The sequence below is a fragment of the Pan paniscus genome, chromosome 6, assembly GCF_029289425.2.
Source record: "Pan paniscus chromosome 6, NHGRI_mPanPan1-v2.0_pri, whole genome shotgun sequence".
In the NCBI taxonomy this organism is placed as follows: domain Eukaryota; kingdom Metazoa; phylum Chordata; class Mammalia; order Primates; family Hominidae; genus Pan; species Pan paniscus.
This window is the reverse complement of record NC_073255.2, coordinates 142,611,323-142,639,220: the sequence shown is the minus strand read 5'-3', so window position 1 is coordinate 142,639,220 and position 27,898 is coordinate 142,611,323. Positions and strand designations below refer to the sequence as shown.

General features: G+C 44.9%; 1 protein-coding gene across 11 annotated transcripts in view; it reads left to right on the top strand.

Annotated features, from left to right (window-relative positions):
* ATXN7L1 (ataxin 7 like 1) overlaps window positions 1–27,898 on the top strand; it is a 266,428-nt gene that overhangs the window by 82,839 nt on the left and 155,691 nt on the right. For all 11 annotated transcript variants that reach the window (XR_010112782.1, XR_010112781.1, XM_055114804.2 and 8 more), the window contains exon 3: window positions 1,078–1,182. Coding sequence is in view for 9 of the 11 variants with exons in the window: in XM_055114804.2 (XP_054970779.1) it covers window positions 1,078–1,182 (105 nt within the window). In the remaining 2 variants the exon portion in view is untranslated. The remainder of the gene's footprint in view (window positions 1–1,077; window positions 1,183–27,898) is intronic.

Genomic DNA, 27,898 nt, shown 5'->3' with positions numbered 1-27,898 from the left:
TCTTTGCTTAAAAAGCCCCAGTACTTCTCATTGTTCTTAAAGTCAGAGTCAAAATCCTCACCTGGGCATGGAAGGTTCATGGCTTCTGGGCCTGGCCAGCCTCACCCTGCTGTTTCCCCTGTTCTGTTCCAGCCAAGAGGCGCCAAGACTCCCTCCATGCACAGAGCCTCCTTCCTTGGCTTCAGCTTCAAACTTTCCACCTTCCCCCTGCCTGGCCCTTTGCTTCCTTAACCTCTACTCATCCTGGAGTCTCAGATGACCTGCACCCTCCTCAGGGAAGCATTCTCCTCTGCCTCACACTAGGTTAGGGCCACCTGCCGCACACTCCCAGGGGACCCCGTGTGTCTCCTCCGTAGCCCCTAACACAGCTGCAGGCAATGATGACTTGTGTGGTGGTCTGCCTAATGCTTCTCTCTTCTGCTCCCTTAAGCTCCAGGAGAGCAGAGAACTCATTCTTGTTCCCCAGTTTTTCCCAGCACCTAGCACAGTGCCTGGCACATTCAGGCACTCAGTAAATATTTACTGAATGAATAATGGGTAATGATGGCAGCAAATGAGCCACTTCTTCAGCAGACTCCTTCAGCCTTAGCATGTCCCTCAAGTGATGGGGAAACCCAGGCACTGCCGAGGCCAAATGACTTCTTCTGTCCCCAGCCAGACACCTCTCACTTCCCTGAGGGACCGCTGCTTATGCACAAATGGGTTTGGGGGAGTTCCCCCCATCCTGAGATATATAGAGCCTCAGTGTGTGAATCCCAGCTAACATGTGGGTTCTCTCAGGACAGGGTGATTCCCATAGCATGTGACTCAGAGCAGCCCCTCGACACCACAGACTGAATCAGGAGCAGCCGCAGTGCATTTCCAGGGGAGAAATAAGGAGGGATTCTCTGAAGCACTTGCTTCTCTAAGAGGCGGGGAGTTGCCTTATGACAAACCAAGTTCCCTTTAGTAAAGATTATTGCCTTTCTGCGTGTTGTGTTTGAAAAACTGTCCTTGAAGAAATTCCAAGAGGAAACTGTACACCTTCTGAGACTTAATTGCTTTTTCAAAACACACTTGTTTTCATTTCCCCCACAGATATGCACTTATTTGGCCATTACCCAGCACATGACGACTTCTATCTCGTAGTGTGCAGTGCCTGTAACCAGGTCGTCAAGCCACAGGTTTTCCAGTCGCACTGCGGTAAGTGGACCCCTGCACCATCGGCCACATCTGCAGCTGCCGCCCTGGGGACAGTCGACTTCCCCTGGGCTCCCCGACAGGGTCTCGCCATGTCTTGTCTTAGCCTGAGGCTGTGGGTAAAGTCTTCCTGGGCTGCTGCCTCTACTCGCAGGCTGTTTTAGGAGCTGTAGTCCTTCTGCTGAAATCCGCAGTCCTGTCAGAACAAATGAGAGAAAACCTGCAACTTGTCTCGGTCGATGGGACTAGACTGAAGCCATCTGCCCAGCCTAGCGATGGCCTCTGCAGGTGACCAGGGGGAGGGGAGAGCTGCTTAAGGAGTCGCTCCTGCAGCCAGACATTTTCTCCCCCTGAAAGAGGGTCAGGAGAGAGTCTCCCCAAGACTTAGAAAAAGGAGGGCTGCGGCCAAGCACAGCCCAGTGTGTGGCCCACTGGGGTGCTGCCCCAAGGAAATGGTGCATCAGTAAAACCTTACATTCCAATTCACCTTTCCCAAGAATCCCTTGTTAAAAAAAATCCCAGGTGGGGTTGGGAACTGCTTTCCGTCTCTAAACATCCTTGATGTAATAAATTCCTTCAGTTGGTCATCAACAAACCATGGACAGAACAGATAAAGTCCACGTGGCTGCCCCACCCTGGGGATGAATAAACAGCCATTTGGCCTTAGACTAGAAGTCACTTAACCTCTCTGGGTGGAAGTTTCCTTATCTATAGCAGGGAATTGGATCAGACAATTTCCAAAGCTGTAATATGCTGTGAGTCCAGCACAGTATCTCCCAATCTTTTTATTTAAGCTGTATTCCCTTTTGATGAACATAAAATCTGAATGCCCTCCTTACCATTAAGGTTTCAAAGTACATTCTATTGTGCCTAAAAAAAAGTCAAAGCAATTATAATATTGAATATGCTTTTGCAAATTATGCACATTTCCCCTTTCTCACACTCCGAATTTCTGACTTTTCCCCACCTCTTCAGTTATCATTATTCTATAATAAAATAAAGGGAGTTGAGCTTATCCAAGCTCTTTAACAGTCTCTCTATATACAAATTATCAACTGCAAACACGTGTATATGTATGTATATGATATATATATATCTACATATATATAATCTGTATCTGTGTATATACTGTAGGCATATTTTGTGTTTGTAATGTGTAGAATTCAGGCTTATGGAGCACCTCTGGGAGTGAGTCCAGGACTTTCAAACCAGCACAAGGCAAAGCAAGGGCCCTAGAAAGTGCTATAGGAGGAGGTTTGGTCAGAGGCCAAGTCTTCTGCCCCTCCCTGCAGCCAGCACTGTGTCCTCGGGCTACTTGCTTGATGTCTCAGGGCTTTGGTTTCCTTGTCCCTACCATGGGGAGATGACTTCTGTGGGTGTGTCCAGCTCTGACATGTTCATTCTGGCAGACTGAGCAGGAAAGGAGCAAAGTCGTGTGCCTGGCATAAGTTGACCTTCTTGCTTAGTGCTCTGTACCAAATGACCCTCTCCACTGCCTGGAAGAGAGAAAGGGTTAAACCTCTCCAAAGAGAAACTGTCAGAGCCTGGTGGCGGTACCACCAGCTGAGATGACAGGTGGAGAATCCAAAGCAGAGCCATGGCAAGAAGGTCCCACCCAGCCAGTGGTTCAGTGACCAGGCATGGAAGCTCCGTGACCAGTGCTTCTGTGTGTCTTGTGAGAACGCAGAGGCTATATCATCCTGAATATGATTTTCATTCACTCAATTCACAAGGATGTGCAGCTGTTATAGGCACGGAACAGGGGCTTGCATTCTATTGTAAGCCATCAAAACTTTCACTGGGACTGGGTGCAATGGCTTACGATTATAATCCGAGCCCTTTAGGAGGCCAAGGCAGGAGGATCACTTGAGGCCAAGAGTTTGAGACCAGCCTGGGCAACATAGTGAGACCCCATTTCTTAAAAAAAAAAAAAAAAAATTTAGCCAGGTGTGGTGGTATACCTGTAAGTCTCAGCTACTGGAGAGGCAGAGGGGGAGAACTCCTTGAGCCCAGCAGTTCGAGGTTGCTGTGAGCTATGATTGTGCCATTGTACTCCATTCTGGGCAACAGAGCAAGACCCTGTCTCAAGAGAAACAAACAATAAAACAAAACAAAACCAAAAAAATCTTCACTGAGAGCTTAATTCACTGGAGTCTTTGATGGAAGGATCCTGAAAGGGACCCAAAACATGGGACCCCACTGTCCCCTGCAGAATTCTTCCCAGGGGAAAGGTCCCAGATTGCCAAGGGAGGAGGCTCTGGGGTTTAGCAGAGCTGATACACCTGCCTCCCCCAACCCTGGGACTCTTGGCATAAGAGCCAAGAGTCAGCTTAGGGGACAGCCCATGGCTTTCGGAGCTCTGAGCAATGCAGTAAATTAGTTTGGGGGTTTGGGGTTACTGATCTCGTCCCTCAAAGCCCAGTCTCCGTTAAGCTTCTTGCTGAACAAGCTGACAAGCAGCAATGGGGACATGATCACAACTCAGCAAATTGAGGCACCAAGGCCTCCCTCAGCTCTAGGTGTGTGTCCTAGTACAAATACAAACTTACATTTATCAAGACCCAGAGAGTGCAAAGCAGAGGTTAGAACCATTGTAGCTCTTTGTGGGGAGTACTTTTTAGTATCCCTAAAAATTCCTGCAATAGCTTCATGATTGTCTAAGTCAGTTCAGGCTGCTATAACAGTATCATAGACTAGGTGGCTTATAAACAGCAGAAATGTATTTCTCACAGTTCTGGAGGGTGGAAGTCTGAGGTCAGGATGCCAACAAGGTCAGATTCTGGCGAGGACTGTCTTCCAGGTTGCAGACTTCCAGCTTCTCACTGTGTCCTTACATGGTGGAAAGAGAACAAGAGTTCTCTGAGGTCTCTTATATGGGCACTAATCCCCTTCATGGGGGCTCCACTCTCATGACCTAATTATCTCCAAAGGCCCCAACTCCGTATACCATCACATTGCGGGTAGGATTTCAACATAGGAATTTGTGAGGGACGCAAACATTCAGTCCATAGCAATATTCTTTTTTTTTTTCTCTTTCCTTGTAGGATTGGCCTTGCTATTTTCCACAGGTTAATAAGAATGCCAGTGTGCCGAGTGCCAGACACTGTGCCAAGTGCTTTCCATATCTGTTTTTTGTTTCATTTTGTCTTTTGGGTTTTGTTTTTTTTTTTGAGTCAGACTGTCATCCAGACTGTAGTGCAGTGGTATAATCTCAGCTCACTGCAACCTCTGCCTCCCCAGTTCAAAAAATTCTCCGGCCTCAGCCTCCAGAGTAGCTGGAACTACAGGTGCCCGCCACCACACTTGGCTAATTTTTGTATTTTTAGTAAAGACGGGGTTTTGCCATGTTGGCCAGGCTGGTCTTGAACTCCTGACCTCAGGTGATCTGCCTACCTTGGCCTCCCAAAGTGCTGGGATTACAGACATGAGCCATCGTGCCCAGCCTCCATCGCTTTGAGCATGTAATCTTTTCAACAGCCCTGTGACATGGGTGTTAATGTTATACCCATTTTGTAATTGAGGAAGCTAAGGCTTAGGAGGTCAGTGCTTTGCCCGAGGTCTGATTTTGGGCACAGGCCAACACCCTGTGGTTAACTGCAAAACTTTCTTTCAAATGGAATCTTATATAAAACCCCAATCCATATTTATATATGGGAAGCAGAGCTGTTGAGGTTAAAATTAGGGCAGGGGTCCAAGCCCCATGGACGCAGCCTTCTCCTGACTTTTTTCACCCCCCACCTGCCAGGGCTCCACAGAACATTATTTGAACTTTGTTGATGTAGAGGAGACAACATGGACTTTGGAATGAGACAAAGCAATTCACGACTCCCCCACTAACTGTGCGACCTTGAGCAGCTCACCTCATCCCTCTTCACCTCCATTTCTTCATCTGTAAAATGGGTACTCTGCCTGCCTCAGGGGGTTGCTGGGATGATGTGACTGATGTGAGGCTTAAGGTTCATTTTCTCTTCCCTTCTCTCCATGGCGTCTTTCCCCATCGCCCCCAGCTGGATGCAGTTCTTCGTACTGAACAGCCACAAAACTCTGTTCTCCTGTGCCACTTCCCCTCCTGCCATGCTGTCATGTGTGCCACCTCCCGCTTCTCCCATGGGTGCATGGCAGTGTTCAAGATCTTGGTATACTAGTCATTTAACTTAAATTGAAAAAAGTGTGTGTGTGTGTGTGTGTGTGTGTGTGTGTGTGTTTAGCCAGTCAGTTATGGGGACTTCAGAAATTTGTGGTTAAAGGAAAACTGTTGCTTACTCAACATTTCTGATACCAAATTGTGAGTTTTCCATACCAAGGGGATTCTCTGCAGGTACCAATTCAGTGTCCTACGATTTAATTCAGTTCCGACAATAACTACCTGTAGCTGGGGCCGGGCGCAGTGGCTTACACCTATAATCCCAACATTTTGGGAGGCCAAGGGAGGGAGGGTTGCTTGAGCCCAAGAGTTCAAGACCATTCTGGGGAACATGGTGAAACCACATCTCTACAAAAATATTTAAAAATTAGCCAGGCATGTTGGCATGTGCCTGTTGTCCCAGCTACTCAGGATGCTGAGGTAGGAGAATCACTTGAGCCCAGGAGGTTGAGGTTGCAGTGAGCTATGATGGTGCCACTGCACTCCACCCTGGGTAACAGAGTGAGACCCTGTCTCAAAAAAACATGAACCAAAAAAACACTACCCAGAGTTAGCATAGACCCCACAGGTTAAAGGCTCAGTCCCACAAAACTGTGTCCCCACTTCAGATGCCAATCACAAGTAATAGGTCCCCAGGTTACCCACATTTCTGTCTGACTTGGCTACAAATTAGGGGTCTCCACACCCCTCCTTATGTTCAATAATTGGCTATAACAACTCACAGAACTCAAGGAAACATTTTACTAATGTTTACTGGTTTATTTATATTATAAAGGATATAAATGAACAGTCAGAGATAATAGGGTGAGGTCTGGAAGAGTCCTAAGTGCAGGAGCGTCTGTCCCTGTGTGGAGTTGGGGTTCACCACCCTCCCAGCATGTGGATGTGAGTACCCATCTGGAATCTCTTTAAACTCCATCCTTTAGGGTTTTTTGGAGGTTCCATGCATGATTGATTAAATCATTGGCCATTGGTGATTGGCTCAATCTCCAATTGGTCTTTCTGGTGACCGGCCCCCAGCCTGAAACTGCTTATGTACCCCAGCCACCAGTCATCTCATTAGCATAAAAAGACACTCCAGAGATCCCAAGGGTCTGAGAAGCTCTTGTGTCAGGAAACTGAGGACTAAGACCAATACAATGAAAGATATTCCTATCACCCCTGTCACTCAGGAAGTTACAAGGGTTTTAGGAGCTCTGTGCCAGAAACTGGGGATAAAGACCAAATATATATTTCCTATTATATCACAATATCACAGTACCAGTGTGAAAAATAGAATGTCATAGTGGAAAAGTCATGAATTTTGGAGTCAAACAGAGGCAGGTTAGAATCCTAACATTTACGGGCTGTTTGACCTTGAGCTAATTATATGACCTTCTGAGCCTTCTTTTCCTCGTCTATAAAATAAGGATGGCAATTCCTGCTTTGCAGAGTTCCTGTGAAGAACACAGAAAAAGGTTGTATCGTTTTCTGGCACATGGTAAGGGAATAAAGAAAGGATTGTCAATAAATTGTGGCTATTTTTTATTAAGTTGAATGTTTCCTATGAAAAATGGGAAAACCAATTCAGTCAAGTGCTTCCTGCCTTCATTTCTTGCCCTGTCTCAGAGGATGTGCACGCTGAGGTCAGCCCACAGACTTTCGCCTGTGATTCATCTTTTGCTTCCCACACTCTTGGAGGCAAGAAATGCCGGCCTGAATATGATTACATTTGCTAGGAGTCCTGAGGGCTTGGCTTTGCAAATATTGGTTTACATTCACATTAGGCCCCTATGGCAGCTCTTTTAGAAATGCCGTGAAGCTCCAGTATCTCTCTGCGTTCCCTGCCGAGGTCCATCCAGCCTGTGCCATAGCGTCCTACAGGGGTAACATGGAGCCCCCCGCCCAGGGCTGGCCACAGTCCTTCTGCTCCTGATCGTGTGCCCCATGCTGGCATCCCAGATGTAGAAAGCAGGTGCAACCACTCCTGGGGAGACCCTTTGCTTGGCATGGAAGTGGAGTGCTCTTGGAGCCACGTTCTGTGTCACCCCATTAGGGATGGCTTCCTAGGGTCTGTTTCCTAAGTCTGTACCAACAACCTTTTAGACACTTTTTAAACTTCTCCCCACGAGATCTAGGATTTCAAGGGATTAGTTTGTTTCTAAAGTCCCTTAGGTGAATGGATAAGCTTATTTAGGAATAGTTGTAGAAAGGGGGAAACAGAAACAAGAAGCCTTACCTTGGGAGTCCCAGTTCCACTCTGCAGGCATCTCTGTCCCTCGTAGCTGTCCATCCCAATTTGATGCATTGACATGGCGTGTGAGCCTAGTGGTTGAGCGTAACCTCTCTAGGACCCATTTGATAGATTAAAATTCCAGCTCTAGGCCAGGCGCAGTGGCTCACATCTGTAATCCCAGCACTTTGGGAGGCCGAGATGGGCAGATCACCCTGAACTCAGGAGTTCGAGACCAGCCTAGGCAACATGGAGAAACCCCATCTTTACCAAAAATACAAAAATATTAGCCAGGCGTAGTGTTGTGCTCCAGCTACTTGGGAGGCTGACATGGGAGGATTGCTTGAGCCTGGGAGGTGGAGGGTGCAGTGAGCTGAGATTGTGCCCCTGCACTTCAGCCTGGGCAATGGAGCAAGACCCTCCCTGTCTCAAAAAATAAAAATAAAAAAAATTCCAGCTCTGCACCTTATTTCCTGTGTGACCTTGGGCAGGTTACTTTGCCTCTGTGTTTCTGTTTCCGTATTAAAATGGAAATAATAGTTTATCTCATAAAGTTTCATGTTGATTAAAGGAACTTGCATGTGGAAAGCACAGTGGTACAACAAAGTTTGCTTTAAAAAAAAAGTTTCACAATATTAACTGAGGGATAAGCTACAGAGATTTATAATGAAATCTCGTCCAGAGTTTTCACTTGTGATTACTGTGGAAAAGGAGATGTTTGTGACTCTTCGTCTTGTCAGAGCTGTGGTGGGTCCTTACCTCAGCCCAGAGAGAATCCAGGGACAGGGCAGAGGATGATGCTGTGTGTGTGTGTGCACAGGCATGTATGTAAGACAAAAACCAGGAGGTGCAAGGTGCCTATACTGAAAAAATTTTTTTTATTACTTTTTAGTAATTGTGTATTTTCAGTCAATTTGGACTATTGTAATTAAAGAAAAAAATAATAGGTAGATCCAGGTTGTAGTTTTGTAATTGGGGTGAACGTTTATGGTGAGTTGTCTGATTTGCCTAAATGAAAGAAGTAGGATTTTTTGGGGGGTCCTTATCTTCTAGTATAGTTACATAACTACCTACAGTAAAGCAGGGTTTCTCAGCATGGGCACTGTGGACATTTTGGGCTGAATTTTGCTGTGGGGCTCATTCTGTGTCTTACTATAGGATGTTGAGTGGCTTCTCTGACCTCTACCTACTGGATAGCAATAGCAGTCTCTACCCCACTCCTAATCTTGACAACCAAAACCATCTCGGGACATTGCCAATAGCCCCTAGGGTGCAAAATCGCCCCCAGTTGGGAACTACTGCCGTAAAATATAACATGTCCCTGTTTATTATACTGTATTTCATGCTTTTCTGTATTTAAATTTTTTATCAAAGTAAAATATGTGTTTATGCCCAGAAATGACTTCTGTGGAATCACAGCCGCATGTAGAAAGTTGACTCCTTCAGCTTGCACAGAGCTAGCCATTGGAATTATTTCCCCATCACACATACATGCAAAGTGTAAAACAAGTTATCTTACAGCAGTCCATAAAATTGCAGTCCTTTCCACTTCAAAATAATTTTTTTTAAAAGGCAAAAGAAATAACACCTTCATGTACACAGATCCCACAGAATTTGTCAGCCACACTTGGCACTAGTCCTCTCAGCAGAAGGCCATACGGCTGCACACCCCGCCCATCAGACAGAGATAATCCTTGGATGTCACTGCTACTTAAAAAAAAAAAAATGGTTTAGAACCAGAGAACCTGGATGTCATTCAATAGACAAGAGAGGATTAGATTTTTTTTCCTCCTTCTCAGAGAGGGCTTTTTATTCCCTTTTCTGATTATATTTTTGAATGCCCTTCAAGTAGCTGTTTTTCATGTTGATGGTGATGCAGTAGAATTTAATGAACTGTGAGCTAAAGCAGAGAGGCTGAGCAGAAAAATAAATAAGTGGCAGAAACTCACCCCTGGAGTGAGGCATAGCATGTCCTGGCTGGCACCCCATCCTTCTGTGTACATCCAGATGCTGATGCTGGTTGGATACTGAGAACAGCATGTCTCAGCAGTGCTACACATGGGAGCCTAATTCATGAGGATCCAAGGTTCCCTGCAATTGTTCTTTTTATTTTGTCTATCTCCAGGTGACCTCTGGTTGAGGAAGAGACAAACCATGTGTGCCTCTGAGCCCTAGAGAGAGTTAGTCCCTCCCGATGTCAGTGCCCCCTGGGCTTCTCAGAGTGTCAGGGGCATTATCACCTGCTAATTATCCCGCCAAGACTTCCTTTCTGAAGGTGCTGATTGCTATTGCGTGGGGCTTGGGTTTTTTTGTCAATTAAGTTAGATTTGTTTGCTGACATTAAATTGTTGTTACTGTTATTGTTAGTTGTCTTTTATATGACTAGATTTTTTTAACATCAGAAGTATAAAATAAAGGAAATTATTCTCATTGAACATATTCTTTGTCGTTTGATAGCATTAATTAATAAGACTTGGCAAGAGCACAGGAATCTGTGCAAACTTTATTTCACTAGTAGAATTTTTTTAACTTGAATTTGATCAGTCTTTCCCAAATCCAGAATTAACTCCTGGTATTGATATCATCTTTTGAGTTCCTTATGATCAGAAACAATGTCTGCTATTGTTTTTGCTTATTTCATTTTTCCACCATCCCTAGTAAAGTGCAGTTACACTATAGATGCTAAGGAAATCCTTATGATGGACCCTAGGAAAATCTCAAAGGAAAGAAATGACAGAATGACTGATTAACGAAGGATTATCCCATAAATCAAGCATTACAACCGAGAGAATCTACGACTAAGTAGGACCATGTTTTGCTTCACTTCAAGTTTTTATATTTTGGACTTGCTACTGCTCAAATTAAAGTTAATGCTGGGTCCAGAACATAGCAGGTTGACCTGGTCCCACTTTTCGCTCCCCTAATGCAGGATAAAAATAACAGCAATAAAGCTAAAACACATACTGAGCACTTACTATGTGCTAAACATTTTAATGTGTTATTTAATCATGCCATCACCCTAAGGTGATATCTGGTTGTATTATCTTTATCTCACACTCAAGGAAAGGGAGACCCGGAGGACTTAAGAAATTTGTTCAAGATCAGGCTGATGTAACTGGCAGAACCAGAATTCCAGTGTCTGACTCCAGAGTGCCTTAACTACTACATCAGTTGTATGTTTTGTGTCTCAAACTCGCTGCAATACCATAACTAAACTTTGATGCAGAAAAGTCATTTCCATCCCCTGTAGGATGCTGAAAAGTAAATAACAGGTGCTTGGGGCAGGTGAGCTTCATTGCTCTTTCTCATTTTAATCCACACCACTGATCTTCTCTGCTTATTGGCATAGGCAGAGAACTTGAACACAATTTTGAGGTAAGGGAGAAGGAGGAATAAATTGGTAATAGGGAATGTGTTTAGAGCCTTAACCACAGCATTTGAAATAGACCTTTAAATACATGAAAGCAAAAAGAAGGAAGCTTGTAGAAGAGATGGAGTGGGTACCACATATGTTCTCCTAAAAATTCTACCTGTAGTTTCTTGTTTATCCCCAACAAATGAGCAGATCCATGAGACTCACAAAGAGTAGATAAATTTCCTCCATTCAGTGAAATTCTCTTTTTTCATGTTTCTGTGAATCGAGTAGAAATGTTGCAAATAAGCACACAGCAGATATAATGGTTCAGTTCAAATTTAGAAATAAATTAATAGGATCTTCATAACTTTAGGATTATTTAGTGTTTTTTTTGTTTTTGTTTTTTTTTTTGAGATAGGGTCTTCCTCTGTTGCCCAAGCTGGAGTGCAGTGGCATGATCACTGCCCACTGCAACCTCAACTTCCCAGGCTCAGGTGATCCTCCCACCTTAGCCTCCCGAGTAGCTGGGACCACAGGCATATGCCACCATGTCTGGCTAATTTTTTTTTTTTTTTGTAGAGATGTGGGTTTCGCCATGTTGCCCAGGCTGGTCTCAAACTCCTGGGCTCAAGCGATCCTCCTGCCTCAGCCTCCCAAAGTTCTGGGACTACAGGTATGAGCCACCACATTCAGCCAGAATTCATTTTTAATTGAAACAATCTTCTACTTATTATCTCATCAAAGCCTATTTCTTGAAGGCTGAATGTCTTGGATTACATTCTCCAGAGTCACATGGTTTCAATTCATTCGTTTATTTGAAAAATATTTATTGAGCACCTGCTATATGCCAGGCACTGTTCTAATGCTGCAGATGCATTAGTGAACAAGACAGATAAGGGCCTGGCTTCTTGAGGCTTATGTTCTGGTAGGTTAAATAACATAAACAAATACATGATCAAGCCATGTGAAAAGCTGTCACAAGAGTGTCCCAGCAGAGAACACAGAAGAGTAAAAACAAACAAGGCACGTTTGAGGGCTTCAGAGTAGTAGACAAGGACCAGAATGTCAGAGTCATGTAGAACAGAGTCTGAAGGTTGGGTTTTACTCTGGGTGTGGTGCTAAGACACTGGAGGGTATTGAGTGAGGGAAAGGCATAATCTGGTTTCTGTTTTCTGAAGCTCGCTCTGGCTGCAGTGGAGCCCAGGAGACCCGGAAGGAGCTAATGCATAGCTAGCGGTAACAGATCATCGTGGTAGCCGTGGAGATGGAGAGAAAAGGATAAACTCGAGATCTATTTTGGAAATGTAGCTGACAGAATTTGCTGACAGAATGGATTGGATTAGATTGGAAAGGGAAGAGTCAACATTTATTTAGAGTTAGGTTGAAGGAGAATGGCCAGTGACTTGGCAGAAAAAGCAGCAGAGAATGACTACACGGAAGCCAAGAGAAGAAAGCGTTTCATAGATCATGTCAAATGCCAAGAGGTTGAGTAAGACACTAAAGAGAAGAGGTCGCTAAGTTAGCAACCTGAGGGTTGTTGGCCTTGACAATAGCCAATTGACAATAGGTGATTTTATTTGTGTCTTGAGATTTTTTTCCAAGGACAGATGACTTCATTTTTGCTTCACCAACAGGCACCATTTTTAGGCTGGCAGTACCCTCAGTGTTTTATTGGCATGTATGCTGGGCTTAGCTGCCACCCAACTCAATCGTCAGCTGGCTTCTTTGCCCTCTGCATCTCTGTGACCTATAGCACTGATTACTGTGCAGAAGAGTCACTGTGAACACTAGACAGTGAGTTCCTGAAGGCTAGGACTGTTCCTTGGGCATCGCTGAGTCCCACCAGGGGGCACTTTTCCTGGCTTCTAGTAGACACTCAGAAGTGTCTGGGATAGGCCAAGGTGGGTAGATCACCTGAGGTCAAGAGTTCCAGACCAGCCTGGCCAACATGGTAAAACCCCATCTCTACTAAAAATACAAAAGTTATCCAGGCATGGTGGCACGTGCCTATAATCCCAGCTACTCAGGAGGCTGAGGCACGAGAATCGCTTGAACCTGGCAGGCAGAGATTACAGTGAGCCAAGATTGTGCCACTGCATTCCAGCCTAGGTGACAGAGCAGGATTATGTCTCAAAAAAAAAAGTGTCTGGGATAAACAGGTGGATAAACAGGCAGAAGGAAGCACTCCTCCAATCCCAAATTCAAGTGCTGTTGGCACCTTCTGCTTCACCAATATTAGCATATATGGTGGCTGGTGCAAATTCTTATGTACTATCCACCCCTCCCCCCTCTCACACTCTCAAGGAACAAGGACCCCTGTCAGGCTCACCATTCAACTCCCTGAGTCCACACAAGGAGTGCTGGATCTCAAAAGTTGATGCCCAATATACTGTTTTTTGTTTGTTTGTTTGTTTGTTTTGGGGGGGGGGGTTTCTTAAAAAAAAAGAATCTTGGAAGAAAGAAGGAAGAAAGCCAGCAAGGAAGGGAAATTGGCTCACCAATTGTGAATAAGCCAAATTCCACATGTAAGCAAGTACAATCATTTAGAAGACATGGCTGCTTGAAACAGAATGACCAACTCTGTTGAGACGCAGTTGGAAAGGCATCCCTCTGTGAGCAGTGGGGAGGCCATGGCTTTGATCCCTGACCACAGCTGATTGCTGGAGGGCTCTCGCTGTAACGTGACCCCTGGCTTCTGACTCATCACTGGTGTGTCCTCGCCATACAGGCTGCTCCATTCCATTCCTCAGAGCTGTATCCACCGAGGAGAATTCGGGTAACAAACATTCCTTTATTTAAATCTGAGTAAAGAATGTCAGCAGCGCTGATTCAAAAGGTCATCTCGGAATTCTCCCTATCCTGAGCCATAAGCAGAGAAGCATCTCCCAAACAGTGCTTTCTCTGGAACAGTGAGCCCATACGAAGAACAAGGGTTTGGGTAGATGCATACCCTTGGGAAACTGTGCCAGACTCCCCCTCCCAGAGCCTCATAGCAGCTATTAGCACATTAAAGCACCAAGAGGTCTTGGAGTCAAAAACAAAAATGCATCTATTTCACATTGGAGTCACATCGCCCTCATCCAAATTCAGCCACATGCAGTGGGCAACAAGAACAACAAAACTGCATGTTTTTCCTAAGAACGTGGGCCTAGACACTAGCTCACCCTTTCGTCTGGTGTCTGAGCAAAGAAACAAAGATGTTTCCCAACTCTGGAGGAGAAACTGGCCATGGGAAGGGCCCACTGTCCCACATACTACGTGTACTGTACTCTTTCAAGAGGAGTTTTTGTCCTACAGGATTTTCGCCGCCCACCCTGACACTAGAACCCAATCCCATGTAAGCTGCAGCATTCTGCGTCAATTTTCTTTAGGGAGGCCCTCGGAGTATTCTCAAGGAGCCGATTCTTATGTCTTCATCTGGGATCACGGAGAGTTACTGACTCCTTCCTGGAGTGTCACATGCTAGAAACCTGTGTGCAGGCTTGCCCCCAGATGCTACAAATCTCTAAAGATACTTCCAAGCTATATCTTTTCTAAACCCGCAGTGCTTCTTCCCATGATGTGTAGAGCTACTATGCCAGGCTTTCTTTCTGGGTTCCCCCCTCCCCAGAAAAAGGTGCTGTTAAACTAATGTTACATCTCACAATTAATGGCATCCTAGAATCGGGGAATACCGTTGATGGTTTGGGTAGGACCTTTCCCTTGCTCCTTTGCAGGGCCAGGCGCTTCTGAAAACTGGGTGCAAATTTGGGAATGCTGCATAGGAGACTCATAGGAAATAGATAGGTCTAGGGGAAAACATAAATTGGGGGGCATAAAGGATGAAAGAGTCAGTAAACCATTTCACTATGATGAATCCCACTTCACCTGGAAAAAATAATCTTTTTTTTTTCCAGAGAAAGCAACCATTGTCTTTGTTTTACCATGCTGGAACTACAGATGTCTTAAGATTTGGTTTCTGTTATTTGTTTGTTTATTAGCATCATAGATACTTTGCTTTTCTCCCCCTGAATTATTTTCTCAAATTCCGAAGCCTTCTCTAGGGGTGCATTTTCCTAAGATAACAATGGCTTAGTTTACATTGTGGCTGTGGTTTTCTGCTCATCTTTATAAGTGGCTGCCTCCACCCCATATGTAATCTTCTTAAACAAGCACCTTCTTAAATGAGGCAACCCTCTTAACCAAAGAGCATTAATAATACTCATTATTAATGAGTATATGGTAGTGCTCTTCTTATTAATGAGAAGGCTGCGGGGCCGGGCGCGGTGGTTCACACTGTAATCTTAGCATTTTGGGAGGCTGAGGCAGGTGAATTACTTGAGGTCAGGAGTTGGAGACCAGCCTGGCCAACATGGCAAAACCCCGTCTCTACTAAAAATACAAAAAATTAGCCAGGTGTGGTAGCGCACATCTGTTATCTCAGCTACTAGGGAGGCTGAGGCAGTAGAATCGCTCGAACCTGGGAGGTGGAGGTTTCAGTGAGCCAAGATCGTGCCACTGCACTCCAGCCTGAGTGACAGAGGGAGACTCTGTCTCAAAAAAAAAAAAAAAAAAAAAAAAAAAAGGGTTGCTGGCTCTGACTGACACCCTAATCCTGTGACCTGCATTTATCAGCTCTGGGCATCATCCTGATAGTGACACTAGCTCCAAAAACATGAATCAAGTTTCCCGGTGCGTTTAAGAAGGCAGGGGCTAGATGGTGGCCCTTTGAAAATTTTCCTCCCACTTTCTTGGCTGAGCTGCCTTTGTCATATTCTTACAACAAACCCATGGGTCCCTAGGGTTTGGTGGTGAGGAACTTCTAGCCCTTATGGCCAACCTTTGCCTTAGCTGCTCTTACTGGTGATGGTGGCAGTGCAGAGCCAGCCTGGGAGACAAGTGGGGTGGCCAGAGGAAGAGGGTGTACCCCAGAGCTGCCCTCCTCTGTGGCTTGTAATGTTTGTGAGCCAAGAAACCACTGGAGTTTTTGCCCTCCCCAGTGCCCCACATGCAGGCTGAAGAACTATGGTCCTATCATTTATTTTTTTTAACCACTTCTCCCCGACCCTCACTTGTCTACACAACTTGTAGGCCTGCCATCAATGTGATTTGATCAATGTTACCACGATCCTGCGTTCCATCCTTTTTAAGTTGTTAGGGGGTTTCTTTTTTGTATTTGTTTCATTATTCAGCCGGCACTGGAGTTGCATTGGACTGGTAGCACATCCTGGGGAGGAACCATCCATCTGGTTTTGGTTTTGATTGGGGGGATTTTTAGGGGGAAGTGCTCATTTTTCCTGAGATACCTGGGCCTATATCTTCCCCCTGTGTCTCCTGTTTAGCCTTTCCCACTCCTTTTTCAGAAGTGAAAGAGCAGACAGAAGGTCCCCTACAAACAGTTAACTATGGTATTTTCTCGATTCCAGGATGACATTAATTGTAAGATGCCACATCCATTAAATAGCACCTTTTCCCAGGTCCCAGGGGCAATTCAAGGACAGTCTCGTCATCCACCCAGCACTGGCGAGCAGAAAGAGATGGGTATAGTGTGGCAGTGCAGGGCATGGGCCTGGGAATGTACTAAGAGCAGCTTCTAGTGCCGTATGACTAGGTCATAATTAATTCACACATGCCCTTCTTGTCTTGTGGGAATCAGGTGCTTCACTTTCCCTTTGGCTTAGAGTTTAGTTCAAAATAGAAAATAATGAAGCTACAATGGGCTGGGAGTTTCCTGCTTCTTGTGATACCCCTGATAATTGTCATGTAAATTAACTAGTCCCATAGCAACTAGGCCACACATAGGAAAAAAACCACACCACTGCCAGATGGTAATTTAGGAATGTGATTTTAGTTTTCAGATGTAAAGGATGGTGAGGGAGTGGCCTTACTATTGTTTTATTTTTGATTTCTTGTTTAATTGATGGTGGTCAGAGAACATTAGTTACAGGTTATCCATTTTATAATTCATGATAACTTCCTTTGTGACTAGCTAGCATGTGAACCACTTTTGTAAATGTCTCACGTGATTGAAAAATGTATATAATCTCTATTGTGGGCAGAGTTCCATATATTTATTGTATATTTTGTAATTTAGATCATGTATGATTAGAAAATTTATTTAATGTCTCTTTTGTGTGCAGTATTCCATATATTGTTTATTTTGTTTAAATCTTATTCATTCTTGCCATTTTTTGTCTGCTTGCTCTGTAATTTCTGAGAAGAGACTTTTAAGTCTCCTGTGATAATTCTAAGTGTGTCAGTCTCTCCTGTAACTCTGACACCTTTTGCTTTACAATTTTGAGGCTGTCCTGTTGGGTATATGTAAGCTTAATTGTGAGGTCTTTTTAGTAGTGGTGTCTTTGTGCCTATTAATGCTTTTGCCTTAGGTTCTATTTTATCTGGTTAAGATTGCTATTCAATTTTCTTTGGGTCAATATGTATTTGCCTCATTTATTTCTTTCCAATCTTTTATTTTCAACTTTTCTGTGTCATTTTGTTTTAGGAGCCTCTCTTGTAAAGCAGTATATCGCTGGCTTTTTAAAAAGTCCAATCTGGCCAGGCACAGTGGCTGATGCCTATAATCCCAGCACTTTGGGAGGCCTAGGCAGGTGGATCACCTGACGTCAGGAGTTCAAGACCAGCCTGGCCAACATGGTGAAACCCCATCTCCACTAAAAATACAAAAATAAGCCAGGTGTGGTGGCATGTGCCTGTAATCCCAGCTACTCAGGAGGCTGAGGCAGGAGAATCGCTTGAACCCAGGAGGCAGAGGTTGCAGTGAGCCGAGATCGTGCCACTGCACTTCAGCCTGGGCGATAGAGCGAGACTCTGTCTCAAAAAAAAAAAAAAAAAAAAAAAATTCCAATCTGATATTGTCTTTTAATAGGTGAGTTTTATCCATTTACAATTATTGTAATTACTTTATATATTTGGACTTATTTCTAACTTCTAATTTATATTTCTGTTTACATTGCTTTTTGTTTGCTTCTTTGTTCTCCTTTTCTGCCTTCCATTAGATTAGTACAATTTTCCTTAACCTGTCCCCATTTTTCCCCCTGATATCTTGGTCACAATAGATTTTATTTCTAAAATCTATATGTTTAATGATTGCCATTACGTTTTTAACATGCATACAGAACTTTAGTTTTTAAAGACTAAAGTTATCCACGATCTCTATCTTCTCAGATAACACAAAAATCTTTGCATACTTTACCCACTTACAGTCAACTGGTAATTACAATAAAGAATTGAAATCATGGCCCAAAACACTGGCAATGCTTCTCAGCCTGCTAATTCATAGGGTATTAGAGGCACCCTGATTAATTTATGAAGCATGAACTTTTGGCTGATTCACTGTTTTACACCCTGAGATGCTTTGGGGCACATCTCAAGTTCGAGTGATACTTCATTCACAGCTCATAATCTCTCTCTCAAGTTCCCGAAAGTGTTCTGAAGTAGGATTGGACAAAGGGGAACTCAGAATCCTATGATCCACTACTAGGACCTATTTTCATAAATCAGATTTGTCATTTGTCATAATTTTCAGTGAGAACATCAGGGGGCTCCTCCTCCCTGCTTGACACCTGCTTCCCTGTCCTTTGATTCTCAAAACTTTACTGTGCATATACATCATCCAAAAAATCTTGTAAAAATGCAGATTCTGATTCAATTCAGTAGGTCTGTATTATTATTATTATTATTATTATTATTATTATTAGAGACAGAGTCTTGCTCTGTCGCCCAGGCTGGAGTGCAGTGGCACGATCTCGGCTCACTGCAACCTCTGCCTCCTGGCTTCAAGCAATTCTCCTGCCTCAGCCTCCTGAGTAGCTAGGATTACAGGTGCCCACCACCACACCCAGCTGATTTTTGTATTTTTAGTAGAGACGGGATGTCACCATGTTGGTCAGGCTGGTCTTGAACTCCTGACCTCGTGATCCGCCTGCCTCGGCCTCCCAAAGTTCTGGGATTACAGACATGAGCCACCGCACCTAGCCCAGGTCTGTATTTTTAACATGATCCTTGGTGATGCTGGTGCTTTTGGTCCACAGAACCCACTTTGAGAAGCAAGTGCTTGGAGAATAGAATTTAGCTAGGAAATTTAAGTTTCAGCTCTAGGTTATGGTTCCTTGATACTTACAGAATAACAGATAAAGAAACTTTCTCTTTGAAGGGGTTGGGGTTCAGGATTATTTTAATTCTAAAGGTCTCCTTAAGGTCTGGCAGGGTCTCTCCATCCCTCCTTGGGCTCAGATCAGACTGGCTAAAAATGAGTGGTCATTCAGTGCTCTGTGAAGTCCCTCCACCTCCACCCCCATTTCCTCTGCTGTCCCTCTTGAGGTCAGCACAGCACACACTTATAGTCTCAGGCCTGTCACTGTGTCATTTAGATGTGACTCATGTGAGTCAATGCCCTGAGGAAAAGTCTGCCTGGGGTAAGGGGTAGGCTTCCTGGTAATTTATGTTTAAGACAAGCTTTTAATAGAGATACACTCCTAAGTAGTAACCAGGAAAAAGATTCTCTCCTCTTAACGGGTATCCATTTATAGGACTCAGCTGTTGAAGCTCAAGGGTAGCATTAGGCTTAAGCTTAATCTTCTGTATACCGTAATTTACAGCGCTGAGTAAAGCATTGTATGTACAACTATTTCAGTCATTTGCCATGATAAATAGCTATTGCTCTTGGCAGAGCAGAAACACCATCTATGCTTTCCATTTATGAATATTGAATTGTCTCAGGCAGGCTTTTGCCATAAGTTTTTAAAGGGGAAATCCCCAACTAATCACATCACTGCACTGACCCAAAATGTCATCTCCCTGCTACATGCACCAGTCAGATCTTGATCCAGGCAGCAATTCTGCAGTGCACGTGTTTCTGGTGAAGCCTGCACAAAGCACTGGTAACAATTCCAAATGCAAGTCCTGCTAAAGGCTGCAGTTTTACACCGAATGCCACGAGCTGTTAGGGAGAAGATTCAGCTGGTGGCAGAACGCCACTGGCAAGGATCAGGAAAATAACTTAGAGGTTACAATCTGATGCAGGAAAAATGGAAGGGGCATGATTCTGTCGGATTCCTGATGGTGAAAAGATGATGCCACCTATTGAAACTAAGGAGACAAAAAGGTAAAAGAAAATGCCCGGGCTATAAATCCCTAGGGATCTACTCTTCAGGAACTCAGAGACACATATGCCTTCTACCAGTCTTCTCTTCAGATACTGTATGCCCTGCTGACTGGGAGGAAGCAAAGTGGATATTCAAATAGGACATCCAGGTAGAATGACCATCTTGTCCTGGGAAATCCCTTAGGCCTGAGTCAGCCGGTCACCCTACACTCAGGCTTCCAGAAATTTCCCGTCTTCGCCCCCGTTCCTTCCCACCAACAAACTTCCTGTGCCCGGGGGACTAAAATACTTAGGCTGGCATTCTTTAATTTGTCTCACATTTCTGATCACCCACTATGTGCCAAGCATTGCCTGAGTGGTGGGATAAGAGAGTCAAGCACGAACACGAGTAGAGACAGCAAACACACAAAATAGTGTGCCGTCGCCTGTTTTTGAATACCGTGAGGTAGACTGGCATGGTCACGCTTCCATGGTCACGCTTCCAGAAGCCACTTCTCAGCAATGTCTCTGGAAGATGATTCCTCTGAAAACAGTTGAGAGCCTTCTGTACTCACGACTGCCTTTTGAGCTTGATCATTTGCCTATAGAAATATCTTCCATTTCTACAGTATCTTGCTGTTTCCAAAGCACTCTTGTAGCTCACTCATTTTCATTTTCATAACAACTCAGTAAGGTACACTGGCGGAAACTGGTTTCACAGATTTGGAAGCTCAAAGAAATTCAGTGATTTGCCTGAGGCCACACAAGTGATAGGGGCAGAGCTGGGACTAGAAGTCAGGATTCCTGACTCCCCACAACTGCATTTTCCATGGATAGAGACCCCAGGGGGGAAAAAGCTCACAGAGCAGCAAAAAAATGCACCCAGTACAGGAGGCAAATTTACTTTTATGAAACTTCCAACATTTACAGTTTCTAATTCTAGATTTACATGCAATCAATACATCCTCTAGCTGTCTTGTATCTTCCTTACTCAGGACCCAAGCTTTCTGCAATAACTATTTGAAAACGAGTTTTACGATTTTGACTCTGAAGGAAGATTACTCGTCTTCTTGTAGGTTCTAGTCTACCCTTTCATTTCTTGGCCAGAAGATTCTATCAGAACAAAAGTTATGGTCATTTCAGCAGATGCTGGGAATAAATCCCTTCAGCATTCTGATTAGTTACAATGGGTAGTAAGAGAACTGTGCAGACCAAAAACTCCAAGTACATGTTTCATGCATGTAAACCTACTCGTGATGGGTTTTGGCTGAAAGCTAAGCATTGATAACCTTGCCACCAAAGCTTAGAGTCGCTTGTTAGTATTCTGAGAGCTGGAGTACAGGCACAGATACAACTTGATCCTGTTAACGTCTCTCATTCCTAGGCCACAGATAAGTTTGTTGAATAGGAAGTTGAGAGAAAGCGATCTGGAGAGAGAATTGTATGCAAGTGGCTCAAGTGACCTGGCAATTTGGGAGTCCCTTGCAACCTTGCTATGACCTCCTACCTCTGTTTGCCCATCTATGGAATGGGTATGGTGGTTATATACCAAGGTTATTATTAGAAATGATAAATTTGAAAATGCCTTGGCATGTAACTTGTGCTATAATTATACCTCACTGCCACATGGAAAATAGGCATTTTTAGCTGAAATGTGTAATGAGGTTAGGGAGGGAACATCAGTTGGTGGCAGGAAGAGTGTTCCCAGAGACAAGAGGTTTGAGGAGAGGGGGCCAGATGCTCACTAAGGAGAACAGAGAGATCATCTGTGAAGCGGCCTTGGGCATCATGATGGAATGTTCAAAACAAGCACAAAACAAACGTTTAGACGTCTGGCCTGAATTTAGAAACAAATAAGGGGCTTGGAGATGAGCCTCTGTCTTTTCACGCTGCAGGCTCTGCACTCCAGCCCTGAGTACCAATCGAACTCCAGAGGGCTGGACTGGAGGAGGAGGAAGGCCTGAGCAAGCCAGTGCCCACATGGGCTGCAGCTGCTGGGTTTCAAGGAGCTTTCTATCGGAGAGGCAGCAGAGGGGTTCTGAAAGAGCCAGACCCCGGAGCCAAGCTATCTGGGCTTGACCTTAGCTGTGCTATTCACTGGCTGTATGACTTTCAGCCAGTCCTCATCTCTCTGTGCCTCAATTTCATCAAGCTCAAAATGGGGGTAATAATAGTACCTGTCTCAGAGGTTGTCAGGAGGATAAAATAAGTAAATAGGACTGCAACATGTAGGAGAACAACAGGCATCTATACACTTAAACACAGCAAGGCACTTCTCTGGCCTTGTGAATTTCAGCACATGGCAGAGAAGAAACAAGCTGGACTGGCTGAGGAAAGCTCACCTCCAGAGGACTGAGTGGGTTAACCATGAATTACATAGTCATTCCCAGAAAGGACGCATGGCGGGAGAGAAGCAGCAAGGACCGTAGCTGGATGGATACATGGCCTTGGCTGGACCAGGGGCTGGCGAGTATAGGGGCTTATGGAGGGCTGGGTTTTGCTCAGGTGGACCCTCTTGAAACTCCCAGTGGGCCTCCCTTCTACCCCCAGGAAAGCTGGAATCTTGGGGGCTTCTGTGTCCCCAAAAGCAGATTCCAGTGGCCAGCATCTTGGAAATTTTTGTGCACTTATTTCACTTGTATCAGTCTTTTCTAGGGTCATTTACTGATACTATACTTTCTCTGCTCTGGAGTCATTCCCCTGCAAAATCATTCCCCTGTTATCTGTCTGCCTCAACACGGGAAAAATCCCTGTCATCTGGAACCCTTGCTTCCTGCCCGCCGTCCTGCCTCACTGCAGTGTGTGGGCAGATCTGCTCTCTGCTGCACACATCTTCAGAAAGACTGAATTTCAGGCTTTCAGAGCAAGCGTCTTTGAATCCACTGGTGAAAGGAGACAGGAGTCATCTGCTGGTTGATGTTTGCCAAAATGTGGCCTTAGACTGGGATGAAGTGATGGCTCCTGGCACGGAAGCTGATTCCCCCTGGGTGTACACCCAGCCTGAACAGCTCCTTTAAAACCAGAAGCAATTTGTCATCTTTTGATTCTCTTCCAGCACTGTCCCTGTCACAGGTAGATAAATGAGGCAGCATATGGGTGTCCAAACGCAGGATCGTCTAATCCCAGTGGTTTCCCTTGGAGCCGTCACTTCTCGAGGGTGGAGAGCACAGTGGGGTGGTCCCTGGCTTCGGGGTTGTAACCATAAGCATATTTTTTCATCACATGTCCCATTTATATGCATGAAATGCTTGCTCAGAATCTCCCAGCTTCTGTGTCATTGATAGGTGCATTTCTCATTTCAAAATCCCGAAATGAATCATACGTTTGTGAGCTCAACATCTCATGTCTGTAGTTCCACAGAATGCTACTAATCAAATCAATGTCTCGGCACAAACTAACAAGCATCCCTGACTTAAAAACAGATGGAAGTTGAACTTTTTGTTCTAAAAAGACTTGATTACAGAAAGTCAGTGGGAAAGGTGCATACATTTCAGTTTCCTTCACGTTGCACGCACTGTAAGTGGCTTGAGAGATACATTCAGAGTTTTTTACGCAGCCCACGTGGACTTTGAATTTGTTGCTTACATATCGATAAAGCCACCAGGTTATGTCCAAGGATGCAATAGGCAGAAGAGGGCTCCTGATCTAGTTGCCAAAACATGGTTGACCTGTGATTCCTTTGTAAATGAAGGATAAGCCTGTGTGGCGAATGAGCTCAGCCCCTGGGCACACCTCCTGCCTATGCCAAAGGGTTGAGTGTGTTTCTGGTCTAGCCAGACAGTTTTGATTTCTTCTGTGGCCATACGTCACATTCTTCATCCCCACAGCTGCCAGATTAACTAGACATCCTTGGTCACAAGGGCCCAGGCTTGACTGGATCAGTTCAAGTTCATCCCAGATACAGGAAAGTCATCTACTCTGATAGTATTACAGTGAGTCCATGAGCATCTTTGAGACACCCTGAGAAAGGAGGAAATGTGGAGCATCTTCTCCAAGAAGGATCTGTTGAGCATGGATCGGATTCTTACACAGGCTACTAATGCTGGTGACCATAGAATTTTATAGCCAGCTCTTCATTATCTATGGTATTGAAGGAGAAATCTAGCGTGAACTTTAAAATTCCAAAATAAATCCCACAGTTTAAGCTTTAGCCGGGGATTTCATACTAGAAACCTTTTAGGGGAGAGTAGTATTTCCTTTTATGTTTTCCCAATTAATCAGTAGTTTAATGAGCAGCAAGATGACCCAAGGGGGATGAGAGACAGCACAGGAGGATCATTTGCCTGGGGTTAAGAGATGAGTCTGGGTTCCTGTTTCTGCCTCTTTCAGACTCTGTTCATCTGCAGACTGTATGTGTTTGCTACATCTGCTTTGTAGGATCAGCATCTACTTTGTAGGATCAGGGAAGGATCAAATGAGTTAATGAATACAGATATCCCAAGCCCAGCACACAATACAAATGAGCTGTTATGACTTATTTAGAGGGTTTTTTTTTTTTCTGACCCAGGCTGGAGTGCAGTGGTGCCACCTCTGGTCACTGCAATGTCCACCTCCTGAGTTTAAGCAATTCTCCTGCCTCAGCCTCCTGAGTAGCTGGGATTACAGGCATGCACCACCATGCCTGGCTAATGTTTGTATTTTTAGTAGAGATGGGGTTTCACCATGTTGGCCAGGCTCGTCTCGAACTCCTGACCTCAAGTGATCACCTGCCTTAGCCTCCCAAAGTGCTGGGATTACAGGTGTGAGCCACCACGCCCGGCCTAGACTTATTTTAAGAGAGGTGGCAAGAACTTCTACTTCAAGGAAGTTGGTAACACTGAATAGTTTGTTCATTAAGACAGACAGATGCCTAAGTGAATCTTTGAAATAATCCTGCATTTCATTCATGGTGGAATCTCATAATCTTTTTTTTTTTTTAAGCCTAAAAGCCTGAGCCAGCTGTACATGATATATTAAACCCACACATTTACTTACTTTAGAAAGGTTACTATTTTGAGAGTATGATCGTTCCTGGAAAAAAAAATTTTGATGTGCCTCCTGTCCATTGAAAAGTTACATATAAAGAATAATTTCCGTTCCTTGGATTATGTCTTCAGATTCCTGCATTCTTTTCAAGCTTTGTAATAAAGCAAGGGAAGAGAGTATTGTGAACTCCTTGAGGAAGACATTCCCTATCATTCCTCCACATTGCCCCAGAGTTCACCATGTCTGACAAATAGTGGGTATTCAATCAATAGCTTATGACTGAATGAATGATTTAGATGTCTAATCCTTTAAGTCAGTGATACGCAACTTGTAGTCATGTCAGAATCCCCTGGAGGGCTTGTTAAAATCAACTGCGGCTCTCCCATCCCAAGTTTCTGATTCAGTAGATCTGGGTTGGGGCCCCAGAATGTGCATTTCTAGCAGGTCCCCAGATGACGCTGATGCTGTTGGCCCTGGGACTATACTTTGAGAACCACTGCTTTGGGGTCCACTCCACTGCTTAGGTCCATTGTGGTTTTTTTTTTAAGCTTTGCCAAGCCTTCTAGAAAATTGACACCTATCTCTGTCTGATTTTGCTCCGTTAAACTGAGATTGATTTTGTAAAAATTACTAGGATTTGACCAGATGGAAAAGCTACCTGGATTTTTTTGTTTTTAGTTAAAAACTACAGCCGGGCACCATGGCTCATGCCTGTAATCTCAGCAGTTTGGAAGCCTGAGGTGGGTGGATCAGCTGAGGTCAGGAGTTCAAGACCAGCCTGGCCAACATGGTGAAACCCCATCTCTACTAAAAATATAAAAATTAGCTGGGCATGGTGGCGGGCACCTGTAATCCCAGCTCCTTGGGAGGCTAAGGCAGGAGAATCACTTGAACCCAAGAGGCGGAGGTTGCAGTGAACCGAGAACACGCCATTGCATTCCAGCCTGGGTGACAGAGCAAGACTCCATCTCAAAAAAAGCAAACAAACAACAACAACAAAAAAAAACACTACATTTTGCCCCATGTATAATTATGAAGGAAGTGACTATCAGATTGCCACCTCCTGCATGGGTGTCTGTGCTAGCAGGACACAGCTGGTTGGGGTGAAGTATAGCGGCCCACCTTGCAGCATTTAAGCCAGATTGCATCTTCATCCAGTTTTGGAATTCCCACCTAGTGTCAAATGCACTTAACGGCAAAGCTGAAATGAGACGTGACCTTTTGCAGAAATTGCAGATGAGCAAAAAGGGCACAGGAGATGAGCATGTGATACAAAGGGGAACATGATGTTTGCAAAGTCTTCTCATGCTGGCTGTGGGCCTGGCTGAAGTTATTATGCCCCCAGGTTTAAAAACAAGAGGCAGCCTCATGGCCTGAGGAAGACTGCCCTCTGCAAAAAAGTCATTCTCCTAATGCCAGATGTCACTCTGGATGGCAGGCAAGAGTGGAATTGCAAACCCAGGTCCTGGGGAGCTCCTCCCTCCTCCATTCCCCCTTCCTGGGAAAGAGTCCTTGAGACTGTGAGGACTGAGTGGACACAGAGGGATAGGTCAGTGGAGGGGGCAACAGGGATACCAGACATCCTCAAGAGAGAAGAGATGAAAATAGAACCTAAGAAGGGAATTGAAGGGGAGGAGAAGACGAGAGCCTTACCCTAAAGTAGGAAGAGTGTGTTAGTAACCTGTTGCTGCATAACAAATGACTCCAACGTTAGCAGCTTAGAACAACAAATCTGTGTTGTCTTGCACAGTTTCTGTGGGCCAGGGATCTGGGAGTGGCTCAGCTGTGTGGTTCTGCTCCGAGTCTCTCATGAGGCTGCAGTCAAGCTTTCATCTGAAGGCTTAACTGGAGTTGGAGGACCCACTCCTAAGATGACTCCCTCACATGGCTGTTGGCTGGAGGCCTCAGTTCCTGGTGCTCAGTACCTTAGGCCTCCCCACAGCCCTGCTCACAGCATAGCAGTTGACTTCCCTGAGAACCAACAACCCAAGAGAGGGAGGGAGAAAGTCAAAATGCCTTTTATGGCCTAGTCTCAGAAAGGACACGCTGTCACATCCACTCTATTCTGTTCATTAGAAATCAGTCTCTAAGTCCAGCCCACACACTGCAGGAAGGGAATTGGGCTCCACCTTTGGAAGGGAAGAGTGTCACCGCAGTGAGACTCTTGCCAGGCTCAGAAAAGCACAAGAATCATTGACAGGGCCTTTGGTGTAAAGATGAGGAGGGCTGCAGCCATTGGGGCCATAGGGGTGCACCTGATTGGGCTGAAGAAAGGTGACTGGGTAGGGGAAGGGGCATTAGAAACTCTCCATGGGCTTGGAACCTACCATCCTATAGGGGTTGTGCAGGCCCCTTCTCTCTTTCAAGCTAAGGAGTGACTTTGCTTACAAAAGCAAAGCCACCTGTGAGTCCCAAGGCTCAGATTTGGTTCCAGAGAAGAGAAAGACAGGGCTGGAGGCTTAGACCCAAGGCTGTGCTGGAGAAAGAGCAGTACACAGCACTGTGCATCTCCTTCTAGGTTGTCCGCCCTGCCAGGTGCCCAGTAGGAAAAGAACAGGGAGTGAAGGCAGAAGGGTGTCAAGGAGTAAAGAGAAGCTTCTGGGCTGTGATCCTCAGGAAAGGCATTGGGAGGGGGTGTTAAGCAGGTGGTGGAAGAACCCCACTATTTTTTATTAAAATCCCACTTAGGATGATAGCTCAGTCCTGCCAGTAATGGCAGCAGTCAGCCCTTCATGGCTACAGCTCCTGGGTTGCACAGAGTCCCTCCCATGGGGCGGATGTTTGTTTTGGCCACCCTGGCTCCATAAATGGATTCCATGTAGCAGTCTTCTTTTGAGAATGCAGAGCCCTTGGGGTCATATTGTACTGTGTCTGTTCTTATTTCCCCTATCATCCCCAGGGAATAAGCTAATCAAACTTACTGATGATTTTACACTGAGAAGGAGATAGCTAATAACTTGG